The sequence below is a fragment of the Salmo salar genome, chromosome 05, assembly GCF_965601325.2.
Source record: "Salmo salar chromosome 05, fSalSal1, whole genome shotgun sequence".
Taxonomy (NCBI): domain Eukaryota; kingdom Metazoa; phylum Chordata; class Actinopteri; order Salmoniformes; family Salmonidae; genus Salmo; species Salmo salar.
This window is the reverse complement of record NC_138295.1, coordinates 76,957,409-76,974,396: the sequence shown is the minus strand read 5'-3', so window position 1 is coordinate 76,974,396 and position 16,988 is coordinate 76,957,409. Positions and strand designations below refer to the sequence as shown.

Here is a 16,988-nt window from a genome sequence, read left to right as displayed (position 1 = left end):
GGGAAACATATGTTAACATTGCCAAAGCAAGTGAAGTAGATAACATACAAAGGTGAAATCGAACCCACAACCCTGGCGTTGCACACACCATGCTGAGCCACAGGGAAGGCTGGATGCTAACATTTCATTCCAGCTAAACAATGTATACATAGCATTTTGCAAAAAACTCATTTTCTTTCACATCTAAAATCTATTAATAAAAATCTGAGAACAGTTATATTTTACACACAGATGAAGGTACCCATAAGCAATCATTTGTGATGAAAAGGCACAAATGATGAAGAATTGGTGGATATAGCATTTTGGAAATAAACTCTTCCTTTGTAAAAGAAGACTGTAATGGAGACATTTATGATACAGAAACAGTCCTTGACTTTTTCCACATTTTGTTGGATTACAAAGTGGGATTAAAATGGATTTAATTGTCATTTTTGGTCAACGAGCTACACAACATACTCTGTAATATCAAAGTGGAAGAAAAATTCTAACATTTATTAGAATGTTGAAAAATAAAACACTAATACCTTTTTTACATAAGTATTCAACCCCCTGAGACAATACATGTTAGAAACACAATTGGCAGCGATTACAGCTGTGAGTCTTTCTGGGTAAGTCTCTAAGAGCTTTGCACACCTGGATTGTGCAATATATAACCATTATTATTTAAAAATTCTTCAAGCTATGTCAAGTTGGTTGTTGATCTTGCGATACATTTTCAAGCCAATTTATGTCAAAACTGTAACTAGGCCATTCAGGAAAATGCAATGTTGTCTTAGCAACTCCAGTGTATATTTGTCCTTGTGTTTTAAGTTATTGTCCTGCTGAAAGGTGAATTTGTCTCCCAGTGTCTGTTGCAAGGAAGACTGAACCAGGTTTTCCTCTAGGATTTTGTCTGTGCTTAGCTGCCTTCCGTTTCTTTTTATTTAAAAAAACTCCCTAGTCCTTGCCATTGACAAGCATGCCCATAACATGATGCAGCCACCACCATGCTTGAAAATATGAAGAGTGGTACTCAGGGATGTGTTGTGTTGGATTTTCCCCAAATATAAAGCTTTGTATTCAGGACAAAAAGTTAATTGCAAAAATGTTTTGCAGTATTACTTTATTGCCTTGTTGAAAACAGGATGCATGTTTTGGAATATTGTTTATTCCTTCCTTATTTTCACTCTGTCATTTAGATTAGTATTGTGGAGTAACTACGATGTTGTTGATCCATCCTCAGTTTTCTCCTATCACAGCCATTAAACTTTGTAACTGTTTTAAAATCAGCATTAGCCTTATGGTGAAATTCCTGAGCAGTTTCCTTCCTCTCTGACAACTGAGTTAGGAAGGACGCCTATATCTTTGTAGTGACTGGGTGTATTGATACACCATTCAAAACCTAATTAATAACTTAACCATGCTCAAAGGGATATTCAGCGTCTTCTTACCAATCGGTGCCCTTCTTTGCGAGGAATTGAAAAAACTCCCTGGTCTTTGTGGTTGAATCTGTGCATGAAATTCACTACTTGATTGAGGGACATTACAGATAATTGTATGTGTGGGTTAGTCATAAAACAATTATGTTAACCACTATTATTGAACACAGAATGAGTCAATGCAACTGATTATGTGATTTGTTAAGCACATTTGTACTCCTGAATTTATTTAGGCTTGCCATAAAAAAGGGGTTGAATACTTATTGACTCAAGACATTTCAGCTTTTCATTTTGTATTAATTTAGAAATTATTCTACAAACAAAATCTATTTTTGACATGGGGTATTGTGTGTAGATCAGTGACACAAAACCTCTAATAAATCTAATGTAAATGCAGGCTGTAACATAACAAAATGTAGAAAAAGTCAAGGGGTGTGAATACTTTCTGATGGTACTGTAACTAAAGTTCATATTCAGTTTAGACACAATGTTTAGCATATTTGGAGTTTCTTTATTACACTTCATTTCCATTGTTCTGTTTGTGAAACTCAAGGTGTGGGTTGATGGTCACTAGTGCGGGTTGATCAAATCTAATTTTATTGGTCACGTACACATATTTAGCAGATGTTTTTGCAGGTGTAGCGAAATGCTAGTGTGAGTTGATGGTCATTAGACTTGATAATGAATGTTATGGATTATTCCCGTATCTGTTGACAGTGAGTGACGCAAGAATGGAGGTCCAAGTACAAGGACTGAGGACACACTGATTATTCACTATTATATTGATGACATTCTGAACACTGTGTGATTCTGTAGCAGCTGACAAGGTCGTTGCCTTTTTATTTTGAGATTCTACAAGCCTCTCGGCTACTGTTTCCAGAACATTTGGTGCTGTCTGATTAAGATATTAAGGTTCTGTCTCCAAGAGGCCAGTTAGACATTTTCTCTGCTTCAGTGCTGGGTGGTGTCTCCCTGTTGCAACTGGTAATAAACAGGAGTGATTTTTGATTGACTTCATCTATAACTGCTCTCCTTTTTGTTCACCTGGAAATGTTTATTACATGAATTAGGAGCAGTTCCACTTCACACTGTAGTGACTGAGATGAGTTCCCCCTCACAATGTACAAAACCCTATTGCTCATTATTATCCTACATAACATAAAGGTGCATATTGTGAAGAGGGTGTATGTGGTATAAAGTTACACTGTTTAGAACATTCCAGGCTATATTTGGGTATTTATATTGGATCTCAGTGATGATACAGCAGAGGATGTCATTCATTCCAACCCAGCATGCCTCCAAGGTGAAAACTTCACACTGTGTGATGCCCAGACTACACTACTAGACATCCCAGTATTCTGACTGTTGTCTTGTTGTCTGTCCCATAGAGGAATATGTCATTAGGATATTATTTGCTAAGGATGGGAGTTATATACAGCTATTATGGAGCACAGATACAGTATCCGAGCTGACAAGGTTAAAATCTGTCGTTCTGCCCCTGAACAAGGCAGTTAACCCAGTGTTCCTAGGCCATCATTGTGAATAAGAATTTGTTCTTAACCGAATTGCCTAGTTAAATATAGGTTAAATAAAAATAAATACAAATTTGACAGGCAACTGCTGTTGTAAAATGGACTTTATCAAATACATTTGATTAATTGATTGTTTGACCCATATATTTCTAAATACTCCGATGGCAGGTAATCAAACAAAAGTAGCAAATGGACCCTTTTTTTGGTGGGGTACCTGCTAGCAGTAGGAGTAGTAGGTTTTTGCAGCAGTAGCCTACCTATCCCAAAACAGACTATGGTTTTACACTATTCGATCAGAGTATCATGATCTCCCCCTCCTGCACATTTGACATAGACTATATTCTGCTGCGTTCATATAAATTAGTGCATTTAGCGACCTTATAATATGTCCCTGGACACTGATGTAGCGGTACCCTCGGCAACATCTAAATCCCATTATTGGTGATCACAGATGCAACTTCATGTCTCCAGGGAGAGAGGGGGTAGGATAGCATTGCCCGTGGACACTGATCTAAGGTCAGTTTATCATTCTTTCCCTTAATGGTTAAGGTTAATGTTTTGGGAGAAAAGTCTGATCCAAGATCTGTACCTAAAGTCCTTGCTGGATTACGAGCGAAATCATCCATCGTCATATTGACCATCATATCATTGGTGGAAACCTATCCAGCCTCTCATCCTTATCTGCCAATCAGAGTGCAGAATTATTTCAGAATACTGTGGCGTATTCATTAAGGAAACCGTTTACGTTAAAGAACCAAACAGAGCAAAACGAGAGCTTCTATTGGACACATGATGTTAGGTCTCTCCCCGTTTCGTTATGTTTGTTTCCGTATAAGAAATGTTTTGCAACAGAATTGGCGTAATGAATACGCCCCTGACTACAAACACGGAAATACAGTGCAGTTAGAACGACGTCAACGTTGAGTCGCTGATGCAGATGTCAACAATTTGCACGATAGCTGATTTGATATTCATAGCGAAATTACTCATAATTTAGATACATACCTAGCTATCTAGGTAGTGCACCACATATTCCGTTTTCCGATCTATGGAGTTTTTGCAGTTTCTATCATGGGCGTGCATCGTATTTACAGTCGGGATGTTCTCGACTGGACTGTAAGTTTGACAGCTTTCTGCTTTTCAGAGAAACTGACTAAGTAGCTAACGTTAGCTAGATACCTGTTATTTATTGCCAACATCGCAAACTTGAGCAGAGACCAAATTCAGTTCTAATTTGCTTGCTTGTATTGCATTAAACATTGCTAGCTAACTAGGTGTTGGTTAGCTAGCTAGCTGGTCTACCCTTATCTCACAGATATGAGTTAATCAAATATTTGCTTAGTTATTCGTTCAATGCCCGAGGCTTGTGTAAATAGAATACTCAGGACAGGGGATACTAAAATAATGTTTTACTTAAGTTGCATCATTTTTCTTATGCTAGATTTGCAAGCAGGTCTTATAAAAGTGTGTGTGTGTGTGTGTGTGTGTGTGTGTGTGTGTGTGATCCTCTGTCAGGACGGACCTGAAGAAGATGAGAGCTTCCAAAAGTGCAGATAACGTCCAGTTCCTCCCCTTCCTCACCACATGCCTCAAGTAAGCTGTGTGTGTGGTGCCTAGGCAACATGCCAGGGACCACTGATCAAACCTGGGTCATCTGGGTCATACTGTGTTAGCCCACTGAGCTAAAGTCTTGTCTGTCTCTAGTAACCTGGGCTGGCTGTATTATGGGATACTGAAGACGGATGGTACTCTGGTCCTGGTTAACACCATAGGAGCCTGTCTACAGTCCCTCTACATCCTCTCCTACTGCCACTACACCAATGACAAGGTGAGTTGACCACAGTGTTTTAGTCTCCTACTGCCACTACACCATGACAAGGTGAGCTGACCACAGTGTTTTATAGTCTCCTACTGCCACTACACCATGACAAGGTTAGTTGACCACAGTGTTTTATAGTCTCTCCTACTGCCACTACACCATGACAAGGTTAGCTGACCACAGTGTTTTATAGTGTCTCCTACGGCCACTACACCATGACAAGGTGAGCTGACCACACTTTTTTATAGTCTCTCCTACTGCCACTACACCATGACAAGGTGAGTTGACCACAGTGTTTTATAGTCTCTCCTACTGCCACTTCACCATGACGAGGTGAGCTGACCACAGTGTTTTATAGTCTCCTACTGTCACTACACCATGACAAGGTGAGCTGACCACAGTGTTTTATAGTCTCCTACTGTCACTACACCATGACAAGGTGAGCTGACCACAGTGTTTTATAGTCTCCTACTGCCACTACACCATGACAAGTTGAGCTGACCACAGTGTTTTATAGTGTCTCCTACTGCCACTGCACCATGACAAGGTCAGTTGACCACAGTGTTTTATAGTCTCTCCTACTGCCACTACACCATGACAAGGTGAGCTGACCACAGTGTTTTATAGTCTCCTACTGCCACTACACCATGACAAGGTGAGCTGACCACAGTGTTTTATATTCTCTCCTACTGCCACTACACCATGACAAGGTTAGCTGACCACAGTGTTTTATAGTCTCCTACTGCCACTACACCATGACAAGGTGATATGAGCACAGTGTTTTATAGTCTCTCCTTCTGCCACTACACCATGACAAGGTGAGCTGACCACTGTGTTTTATAGTCTCCTACTGTCACTACACCATGACAAGGTGAGGTGACCACAGTGTTTTATAGTCTCCTACTGTCACTACACCATGACAAGGTGAGCTGACCACAGTGTTTTATAGTCTCCTACTGTCACTACACCATGACAAGGTGAGTTGACCACAGTGTTTTATAGTCTCTCCTACTGCCACTACACCATGACATGGTGAGCTGACCACAGTGTTTTATAGTCTCTCCTACTGCCACTACACCAATGACAAGGTGAGCTGACCACAGTGTTTTATAGTCTCTCCTACTGCCACTACACCATGACAAGGTTAGCTGACCACAGTGTTTTATAGTCTCCTACTGCCACTACACCATGACAAGGTTCGTTGACCACAGTGTTTTATAGTTACTTATCACATAGATACGGCCGGACCTGAATCCCCCAGGAGTGCATTCATTTGTCTTAGAGATGGTCTGGTGTTCATTTCTGTAGATATTCAAGGTTTGTTTGCTTTAGTTCATTGTCTGTATTTTTCCGTTCGGGTTTGAAGTAGACTTTTAGTATATCTGCCCACTGGTTCCCTGCTTGAAGCCCAGTTTCAGGGTGTGTGCCAAAATGGTTAAAATTATTATGGGGTCAGTAAACTTTGTGTGTGTGTTCGTTCCAGAGGCGAGTGACCTCTCAGACGTTACTAGCAGGAGGAGTGGTCTGTGGAGGCTGGCTGTACTTCAGTGTTCTCCTGCCTCAGGGAGAGTCTCAGCTGGCCCAGCTAGGTCTCACCTGTAGCCTGTTCACTATCAGCATGTACCTGAGTCCACTCGCTGACCTGGTAAATATGCAAACCCTTTCTTACACAGTCTTTATACAATATGCACCCTATGTCCACTCATTGGACACATTATTCCACGCACTGGTGAAGAAACTTTTATACAACTTTAATACAATGTTCAGATAACATACACTCACTAGCCTGGCAAACAGAGCTATTTTTACAATGTTCTGATACCTACCATCCTGATAGCCACTGTACTCAGATTCCTCACATACTCTCATAAATATGGAAGGTAGACCAACAACAGGCCAATAAGATTCCATCTTCAGAACATGACCACCTCTCTCCCCTTGCCCTTTGCCTCCTCTCTCATCACTCTCTCTCCCCTTGCCCTTTGCCTCCTCTCTCATCACTGTCTCTCCCCTTGCCCTTTGCCTCCTCTCTCATCACTGTCTCTCCCCTTGCCCTTTGCCTCCTCTCTCATCACTGTCTCTCCCCTTGCCCTTTGCCTCCTCTCTCATCACTCTCTCTCCCCTTGCCCTTTGCCTCCTCTCTCATCACTCTCTCTCCCCTTGCCCTTTGCCTCCTCTCTCATCACTCTCGCTCCCCTTGCCCTTTGCCTCCTCTCTCATCACTCTCTCTCCCCTTGCCCTTTGCCTCCTCTCTCATCACTCTCTCTCCCCTTGCCCTTTGCCTCCTCTCTCATCACTCTCTCTCCCCTTGCCCTTTGCCTCCTCTCTCATCACTCTCTCTCCCCTTGCCCTTTGCCTCCTCTCTCATCACTCTCGCTCCCCTTGCCCTTTGCCTCCTCTCTTTCCCTCTGTTGCCTCTGTGTTCCTGTTTATTCCTCTGCCCGGGCTGCATGATATGGGCAAAAAGTCAAATTGTGATTCTTTTTTTTGGGGTGCAAATATTGCGATATATACTGAACAAAAATCTAAACTCAACATGCAACAACTGAGTTACAGTTCATATAAGGAAATCAGCCAATTGAAATACATTCATTAGGCCCTAATCTATGGATTTCACATGACTGGGCAGGGGCTCAGCCTGGGGTGGACCTCGGAGGGAATAGGAAGTGTGCTGCTTGAGTGACAGGGGGCGGGGCTTGGTGTGTGGGAAGCAGCTGCAAGAAGAGAGCGGAAGAGAAACAAACTGAGTAAACTATAAAAACGGATGTTACACGTGGCATTTCAAAGTATTGCATGCAATATGGATCTCTTCCTGTATGGATATTGCACATGTTAATATTGCGATTTTGATGTGAATTCGATTAATTGTGCAGCCCTACCCTCCACCTTCCTGTTTGTCTCATTCTCCCTCTGTCTGTCTCCTCATATGATCCTGTGTCTATTTCCTGCCTTTCTTTCTCTCATCTGTGTCTTCCTGTTGTTCTGGGTTTGTGTCTTATCCCTTCTGCTGTCTTTTTGGATACATTGGAATTGTGTCAATTCATCTCTCTCTCTCTCTCTCTCTCTCTCTCTCTCACCCCCTCTCTTCTTTCTGTCAGATGGAGATAGTGCGTACTGGTAGTGTGGAGCGTTTGTCCTTCTCTTTGACTGTAGCTACCTTCCTCACCTCAACATCCTGGACGCTCTATGGACTACAGCTGCAAGACTACTATATCATGGTGTGTGTGTATACAGTGCATTCGGAAAGTATTCAGACCCCTTGACTTTTTCCACGTTACAGGCTTATTTTGAAATGTATTCAATAATTTTTTTTACCCTCATCAATCTACATACAATACCTCTTAATGACAAAGCAAAAACAAGTTTTAGACATTTTGCAACTGTATTAATTTATTACAAATATACAACTAAAATAGCACATTTACATAAGTATTCAAACCCTTTACTCTGTACGTTGGCAGCGATTACAGCCTCGGGTCTTCTTGGGTATGACGCTACAAGCTTGGCACATCTGTATTTGAGGAGTTTCTCTCATTCTTCTCTGCAGATCCTCTCAAGCTCTGTCAGGTTTGTTGGGGATTGTCGCTGCACAGCTATTTTCAGGTCTCTCCAGAGATGTTTGATCAGGTTCAAGTCTGGGCTCAGGCTGGGTCACTCAAGGATGTTTAGTGACTTGTCCCGAAGCCACTTCTGCGTTGTCTTGGCAGGGTTGTTGTCCTGTTGCAAGGCGAACCTTCGCCTCAGTCAGAGGGCCTGAGGGCTCTGGAGCAGGTTTTCATCAAGGATCTCTCTGTATTTTGCTCCGTTCATCTTTCCCTCGATTCTCACTAGTCTCCCAGTCCCTGCCGCTGAAAACCATCACCACAGCATGATGCTGCCACCACCATGCTTCACTGTAGGGATGGTGCCAGGTTTCCTCCAGACGTGACGCTTGGCATTCAGGCCAAATAGTTCAATCTAGTTTTCATCTGAGTAGAGAATCTTGTTCCTCATGGTCTGAGTCTTTAGGTGCATTTTGGTCAACTCCAAGTGGGCTGTCATGTGCCTTTTACTGAGGAGTGGCTTCCATCTGGCCACGATACCATAAAATCCTGATTTGGTGGAGTGCTACAGAGATGGTTATCCTTCTGGAAGATTCTCCCATCTCCACAGAGGAACTCTGGAGCTCTGTCAGAGTGTTCTTGGTCACCTCCCTGACCAAGGCCTTTCTCCCCCGATTGCTCATTTTGCCCGGGTGGCCAACTCTAGGAAGAGTCTTGGTGGTTCCAAAATTCTTCCATTTAAGAATGATGGAGGTCACTGTGTTCTAGGGGACCTTCAATGCTGCATAAATGTTTTGGTACCCTTCCCCAGATCTGTGCCTTGACACAGTCCTGTCTCGGAGCTCTATGGACAATTCCTTCGACCTCATGGCTTGGTTTTTGCACTGACATGCACTGTCAACTGTGGGACCTTATATAGACAGGTGTGTGCCTTTCCAAATCATGTCCAATCAATTGAATTTACCACACGTGGACTCCAATCAAGTTGTAGAAACATCTCAAGGATGATCAATGGAAACAGGATGCACCTGAGCTCAATTTCTTTCTGTCTCATAGCAAAGGGTCTGAATACTTATGTAAATAAGGTATTTTTTAAAAACAAATTGTATCTAGTTCTTGCTTTGTCATTATGGGTTATTGTGTGTAGATTGAAGACAAAAAAATGTATTTAATCAATTTTAGAATGAGGCTGTAAAGTAACAAAATGTGGAAAAAGTCAAGGGGTCTGAATAGACAGTATGTGAGACATGGTAGGGGCTAGATGGATGGGGACTGTTAAATTATTGTAAATTACCTTTAGGGAAAGGGGATACCTAGTCAGTTGTACAACTGAAATGTGTCTTCCGCATTTAAGCCAACTCCTCTGAATCTGAGAGGTGTGGAGGGCTGCCTTAATTGACATCCAGGTCTTCGGCGACCGGGGAACAGTGGGTTAACTGCCTTGCTTAGGGGCAGAACGACAGATTTTTACCTTGTCAGCTCGGGCATTCGATCCAGCAACCTTTTGGTTACTGGCCCAACGCTCCTAACCGCCAGGCTTTAACCTCTGTGTGTTTGTTTGTGTGTTCCAGGTTCCAAACACGCCAGGCATTGTGACCAGTCTCATCCGGTTCTTCCTGTTCTGGAGATTTGCATATGTCAATCAAGGCGTGCCATCCTATAAGCTCATCGAAATCTAATTGGCTGGAGACTCGCACACCAATGGTTGCAAGGGAGAGAGAGGGTCAAGAAGCCTGTTATATCATGGTCAGGCTGTCAATCACTGATATTGTTACTCATATTGTAAATGATTCATGATCACTCCTACCTACCAAGGGTTGAAGGAGACTTTCTCCTCTCAAGGCAGAAGCTGTCCCTAATCACAGATCTAGGATCAGAGTACCCTAGCAATGGGGATGAACAATTCTGAATAAATATCTGACCCTGTATCAGTGGTTAGGGGCATCTTCCTCATCTTTCTCCCTCCACCACTTCCTTTTAGTGCCTTCTGTCCTAGTCTGGGACATCATTACTGCCACCTGAGAACTCAACCATGGGCGGGACAGTCCTGCCCTGTCAATCACAGTAGTCTCTGTTACCCAGTGGGAGCTTTTTTGCTCAGCATCAATGAGCTGCTATTGGTTGAATCGCTCTAACTATAACAGGGCAGGATGATCCCGCCTCTAGTGGGGTTTGAGACTCCCTCACCTTTATAGTTGACTTGTCCTCATCACTATGGTACCCTGTAAACAACTCTGTTCCTGGTAGCCACAGTATCTGCTGGGTTGTTATCCTTCTCATTTAACTAGACTGATGTACAGTACATTTGGAAAGTTTTCAGACCCCTTGAGTTTTTCCACATTTTGTTACGTTACAGCCTTATTCTAAAATGTATTAAATTGTTTCTTTTCCTCATCAATCTACACACAATACCCCATAATGACAAAGCAAAGAGAGGTTTCATTTTTTTTATTTTGTACGTTTATAAAATAAATAAAAAATGGAAATATCACATTTACAGAAGTATTCAGACCCTTTACTCAGTATTTTGTTGAAGCACCTTTTTTGGTAGCGATTACAGCCTCGAGTCTTCTTGGGTATGACGCTACGAGCTTGGCACATCTGTATTTGGGGAGTTTCTCCCATTCTTCTCTGCAGATCTTCAGGTTGGGTGGGAACGTTGCTACACAGCTATTTTCAGGTCCCTCCAGAGATGTTAGATCGGGTTCAAGTGCAGAGACTTCTCCCAAAGCCACTCCTGCATTGTCTTGGCTGTGTGCTTAGGGTCATTATCCTGTTGGAAGGCGAACCTTTGCCTCAGACTGAGGTCCTGAGCGCTCTGGAGCAGGTTTTCATCAAGGATCTCTCTGTACTTGCTCCATTCATCTTTTCCTCAATCCTGACTAGTCTCCCAGTCCCTGCCGCTGAAAAACATCCCCACAGCCTGATGCTGCCACCACCATGCTTCATCGTAGGGATGGTGCCAGGTTTCCTCCAGACGTGACGCTTGGCATTCAGGCCAAAGAGTTCAATCTTGGTTTCATCAGACCAGACAATCTTGTTTCTCATGGTCTGAGAGTCATTTAGGTGCCTTTTGGCAAACTCCAAGCAGGCTGTCATGTGCCTTATACTGACAGGTGTGTGCCTTTCCAAATCATGTCCAATCAATTGAATTTACTGCAGATGGACTCCAGTCAAGTTGTAGAAACATCTCAAGGATGATCAATGGAAACAGGATGAACCTGAGCTCAATTTCAAGTCTCATCGCAAAGGGTCTGAATACTTATGTAAATAAGGTATTTCTGTTTTTTATTGATTTGCAAAAATGTATATAAACCTGTTTTCACTCTGTCATCATGGGATATTGTGTAAGCTTGATTAGGATTATTATTTAATTTTTTTAATCCATTTTAGAATAAAGCTGAATAGTACTTTCTGAAAGCACTGTATACCTGGATAACCAGACGTCTAAGGTCTGGACTCGCTAGTCAATCAGTTATATGAGTGGATCAATTCAGTACCACAGTGAGATGAAAACCAGCAGGACTGTGTGGTTCTAGTAGTACTAGTTGTAGCTGGGGCGTAGAGCCCTCAGTTGTGCATCCCTACTAGGGTTGCAAAACTCCAAGACCTTTTCAATAAATTCCCTGTTTTTCCAGACATCCCGGTTGGTGGATTCATAGAATCTGAAGGGAAAAGGAAGGAAATCTGGAGCCCTCCAACCAGGATTTCTGGAAAACCAGGGAATTTATTGAAAGTTCCTGGAATTTTGCAACCCTTACCCTACTCTAAGCAGACATGTCATGTACTCTACATAATCAGTACTTGGTCTCTAAATCCATGAACTGAGGGAAGTCTAAGAATTCCATTCTTATTGTGTTTCATACACAATGTTTTTATTTGTTGTATTTGGGTCGTATGTCTTCGTGTGCATGTGAACAATGGTCTTTTTTGTTTTTATTGGTTTATGTTTGTCCAAACTAAATATACTGTAAGTATATTGTCTGTGCTCTTTTTTGGTTGTTGTTGACGCATTGTATTGTGTATAGGGTATTCTACATATGCTATTTTAATGGGATATTATCACTATGGAAATAAGGGAGTTGGGGCTTTGCTGGTTCTTCAGACTGATTGAATAAATGTTTTATACTGTTGTCTAACATCCAGTCTTTTTCCTTGTGTGGAAAAAGACTATCCACATAGCAGTAGGCCTAACATGAATAGGTACAATTTGATTGGCTGAATATGCAGACATATTGAACGAGGTGAGAGCACTGCACTTGACCATGTGGAACACCAGTGGTGTATTCATTAGTCAGTTGCAAAACGTTTACTCTAAAAGTAAGTTTCTATTGGACAAATTCAGGTAGGTCTCTCCCCATTTGGTTCTGTTTGCTTCCTAGAGTAAACAGTAAACAATCCGACTAATGAATACACCCCTGCTCTTATGTGGGGTTTGTTTGTGTTTTAGGGTTAATGAGGTTACTCTTAGGTTTGTTTGTTTGTTTTAGGGTTAATGAGGTTACTCTTAGGTTTGTTTGTGTTTTAGGGTTAATGAGGTTACTCTTTAGGTTTGTTTGTATGGAAAGCAGTGTGTGAGAACTTGCGTGATTGGGCAATACTGGGAATGAGTTTGTGTGAGTGAGACAAGGCAGTGTGATTGTTCTGCAATGAGAATGTGTTGATGTGTGTGCGCATGAGTAAGTGTGTTTTCCTAGCCAACACTGCCTGATTGGCCAGCTGTGGGAACGGCTGTGTTTCGGGTTTCTCAGCGTGTGTGTGTGTGTGTGTGTGTGTGTGTGTGTGTGTGTGTGTGTGTGTGCCAGCTTCTCTTCCTGTACTCAAAAGATCCAGCCTCCCTACTGAGAACACAGACACAACACCAAGAGAGTGGGGAAAAAGAGGGGGAGGAGATTGAGGAGGGAGAGGGGACATGGAAAAGGAGGAGATGGTGATTGGGAAATGTGAGGAAAGAGAGGGAGGAATAGGTTCAAGGGAACAGCAGAGATTGACAGAGTGTGACGGGAAGGACCAAGGAAAAGGATAGAGGGACCTAGCTATGCCACAGGGAGAGAGACCTAGCTATGCCACAGGGAGAGAGACCTAGCTATGCCACAGGGAGAGAGACCTAGCTATGCCACAGGGAGAGAGACCTAGCTATGCCACAGGGAGAGAGACCTAGCTATGCCACAGGGAGAGAGAGATAGCTATGCCACAGGGAGAGAGACCTAGCTATGCCACAGAGAGAGAGAGATAGCTATGCCACAGGGAGAGAGAGAGAGAGAGAGAGCTATGCCACAGGGGGAGAGACCTAGCTATGCTACAGGGGGAGAGACCTAGCTATGCTACAGGGAGAGAGAGCGAGCTATGCCACAGGGGGAGAGACCTTGCTATGCCACAGGGAGAGAGACCTTGCTATGCCACAGGGGGAGAGAGAGAGCTATGCCACAGAGAGAGACCTAGCTATGCCACAGGGGGAGAGACCTTGCTATGCCACAGGGGGAGAGACCTTGCTATGCCACAGGGGGAGAGACCTTGCTATGCCACAGGGAGAGAGACCTTGCTATGCCACAGGGAGAGAGACCTTGCTATGCCACAGGGAGAGAGACCTTGCTATGCCACAGGGAGAGAGAGAGAGAGCTATGCCACAGGGAGAGAGACCTAGCTATGCCACAGAGAGAGAGAGGGAGAGAGCTATGCCACAGGGGGAGAGACCTAGCTATGCCACAGGGGGAGAGACCTAGCTATGCCACATGGAGAGAGACCTAGCTATGCCACAGGGGGAGAGACCTAGCTATGCCACAGGGGGAGAGACCTAGCTATGCCACAGGGAGAGAGATGGCTATGCCACCGGGAGAGAGAGAGAGAGAGAGCTATGCCACAGGGAGAGAGAGAGCTATGCCACAGGGAGAGAGATAGCTATGCCACAGGGAGAGAGAGAGCTATGCCACAGGGAGAGAGACCTAGCTATGCCACAGGGGGAGAGACCTAGCTATGCCACAGGGAGAGAGAGACCTAGCTATGCCACAGGGAGAGAGAGACCTAGCTATGCCACAGGGAGAGAGAGACCTAGCTATGCCACAGGGGGAGAGACCTAGCTATGCCACAGGGGGAGAGACCTAGCTATGCCACAGGGGGAGAGACCTAGCTATGCCACAGGGGGAGAGACCTAGCTATGCCACAGGGGGAGAGACCTAGCTATGCCACAGGGAGAGAGATGGCTATGCCACAGGGAGAGAGACCTCGCTATGCCACAGGGAGAGAGAGAGAGAGCTATGCCACAGGGAGAGAGATAGCTATGCCACAGGGAGAGAGAGATAGCTATGCCACAGGGAGAGAGAGAGAGCTATGCCACAGGGAGAGAGAGATAGCTATGCCAGGGAGAGAGAGATAGCTATGCCACAGGGAGAGACCTAGCTATGCCACAGAGAGAGACCTAGCTATGCCACAGGGAGAGAGACCTAGCTATGCCACAGGGAGAGAGACCTAGCTATGCCACAGGGAGAGAGACCTAGCTATGCCACAGGGAGAGAGACCTAGCTATGCCACAGGGAGAGAGACCTAGCTATGCCACAGGGAGAGAGACCTAGCTATGCCACAGGGGGAGAGACCAGCTATGCCACAGGGAGAGAGACCTAGCTATGCCACAGGGAGAGAGAGAGAGCTATGCCACAGGGAGAGAGAGAGAGCTATGCCACAGGGAGAGAGAGAGAGCTATGCCACAGGGAGAGAGACCTAGCTATGCCACAGGGGGAGAGACCAGTTATGCCACAGGGAGAGAGACCTAGCTATGCCACAGGGAGAGAGAGAGAGCTATGCCACAGGGAGAGAGACCTAGCTATGCCACAGGGTTCAACTGGAAATAGAAGAGGATACCTCAGTATGAACACTAGGGCTCTACTTTGGGAGGGAGGGAGGAAGAGAGGAGGGCTCTACTCTAGGAGGGAGGGAGGAAGAGAGCAGGGCTCTACTCTAGGAGGGAGGGAGGAAGAGATGAGGGCTCTACTCTAGGAGGGAGGGAGGAAGAGAGGAGGGCTCTACTCTAGGAGGGAGGGAGGAAGAGATGAGGGATCTACTCTAGGAGGGAGGGAGGAAGAGAGGAGGGCTCTACTCTAGGAGGGAGGGAGGAAGAGATGAGGGATCTACTCTAGGAGGGAGGGAGGAAGAGATGAGGGATCTACTCTAGGAGGGAGGGAGGAAGAGAGGAGGGCTCTACTCTAGGAGGGAGGGAGGAAGAGATGAGGGATCTACTCTAGGAGGGAGGGAGGAAGAGATGAGGGATCTACTCTAGGAGGGAGGGAGGAAGAGAGGAGGGCTCTACTCTAGGAGGGAGGGAGGGAGGAAGAGATGAGGGATCTACTCTAGGAGGGAGGAAAAGATGAGGGCTCTACTCTAGGAGGGAGGGAGGAAGAGATGAGGGCTCTACTCTAGGAGGGAGGGAGGAAGAGAGCAGGGCTCTAGGAGGGAGGGAGGAAGAGATGAGGGATCTACTCTAGGAGGGAGGGAGGAAGAGAGGAGGGCTCTACTCTAGGAGGGAGGGAGGAAGAGATGAGGGCTCTACTCTAGGAGGGAGGGAGGAAGAGATGAGGGATCTACTCTAGGAGGGAGGGAGGAAGAGAAGAGGGCTCTACTCTAGGAGGGAGGGAGGAAGAGATGAGGGATCTACTCTAGGAGGGAGGGAGGGAGGAAGAGATGAGGGCTCTACTCTAGGAGGGAGGGAGGGAGGAAGAGATGAGGGCTCTACTCTAGGAGGGAGGGGAGGGAGGGAGGAAGAGATGAGGGCTCTACTCTAGGAGGGAGGGAGGAAGAGAGGAGGGCTCTACTCTAGGAGGGAGGGAGGAAGAGAGGAGGGCTCTACTCTAGGAGGGAGGGAGGAAGAGATGAGGGCTCTACTCTAGGAGGGAGGGAGGAAGAGATGCAGGGCTCTACTGTAGGAGGGAGGGAGGGAGGAAGAGATGAGGGCTCTACTCTAGGAGGGAGGGAGGAAGAGATGAGGGATCTACTCTAGGAGGGAGGAAAAGAGGAGGGCTCTACTCTAGGAGGGAGGGAGGAAGAGATGAGGGCTCTACTCTAGGAGGGAGGGAGGAAGAGAGCAGGGCTCTATGAGGGAGGGAGGAAGAGATGAGGGATCTACTCTAGGAGGGAGGGAGGAAGAGAGGAGGGCTCTACTCTAGGAGGGAGGGAGGAAGAGAGGAGGGCTCTACTCTAGGAGGGAGGGAGGAAGAGATGAGGGCTCTACTCTAGGAGGGAGGGAGGAAGAGATGAGGGCTCTACTCTAGGATGGAGGGAGGAAGAGATGAGGGATCTACTCTAGGAGGGAGGGAGGAAGAGATGAGGGCTCTACTCTAGGAGGGAGGGAGGAAGAGATGAGGGATCTTCTCTAGGAGGGAGGGAGGGAGGGAGGAAGAGATGAGGGCTCTACTCTAGGAGGGAGGGAGGAAGAGAGGAGGGCTCTACTCTAGGAGGGAGGGAGGAAGAGAGCAGGGCTCTAGGAGAGAGGGAGGAAGAGATGAGGGATCTACTCTAGGAGGGAGCGAGGAAGAGAGGAGGGCTCTACTCTAGGAGGGAGGGAGGAAGAGATGAGGGATCTACTCTAGGAGGGAGGGAGGAAGAGATGAGGGCTCTACTCTAGGAGGGAGGGAGGAAGAGATGAGGGATCTACTCTAGGAGGGAGGGGGGAAGAGATGAGGGCTCTACT

At 45.4% G+C, this 16,988-nt stretch overlaps 1 protein-coding gene across 3 annotated transcripts; it reads left to right on the top strand.

Annotated features, from left to right (window-relative positions):
• Positions 1–3,730: 3,730 nt before the first annotated feature.
• LOC106606111 (sugar transporter SWEET1) lies at positions 3,731–12,444 on the top strand. Of its 3 annotated transcripts, XM_082975597.1 has the most exons (6): positions 3,737–4,066; positions 4,466–4,543; positions 4,655–4,778; positions 6,253–6,414; positions 7,868–7,987; positions 9,883–12,444. In XM_082975597.1, the coding sequence occupies exons 1-6, from the start codon at positions 3,999–4,001 to the stop codon at positions 9,988–9,990; spliced, it is 660 nt and encodes a 219-aa protein (XP_082831723.1). In that variant the 5' UTR covers positions 3,737–3,998; the 3' UTR covers positions 9,991–12,444. The 3 variants fall into 3 exon arrangements, with proteins under 3 accessions (XP_014057707.1, XP_082831724.1, XP_082831723.1); XM_014202232.3 differs by lacking the exon at positions 6,253–6,414 and having other exon boundaries at positions 3,731–4,066; XM_082975598.1 differs by lacking the exon at positions 7,868–7,987 and having other exon boundaries at positions 3,731–4,066.
• Positions 12,445–16,988: the final 4,544 nt, after the last annotated feature.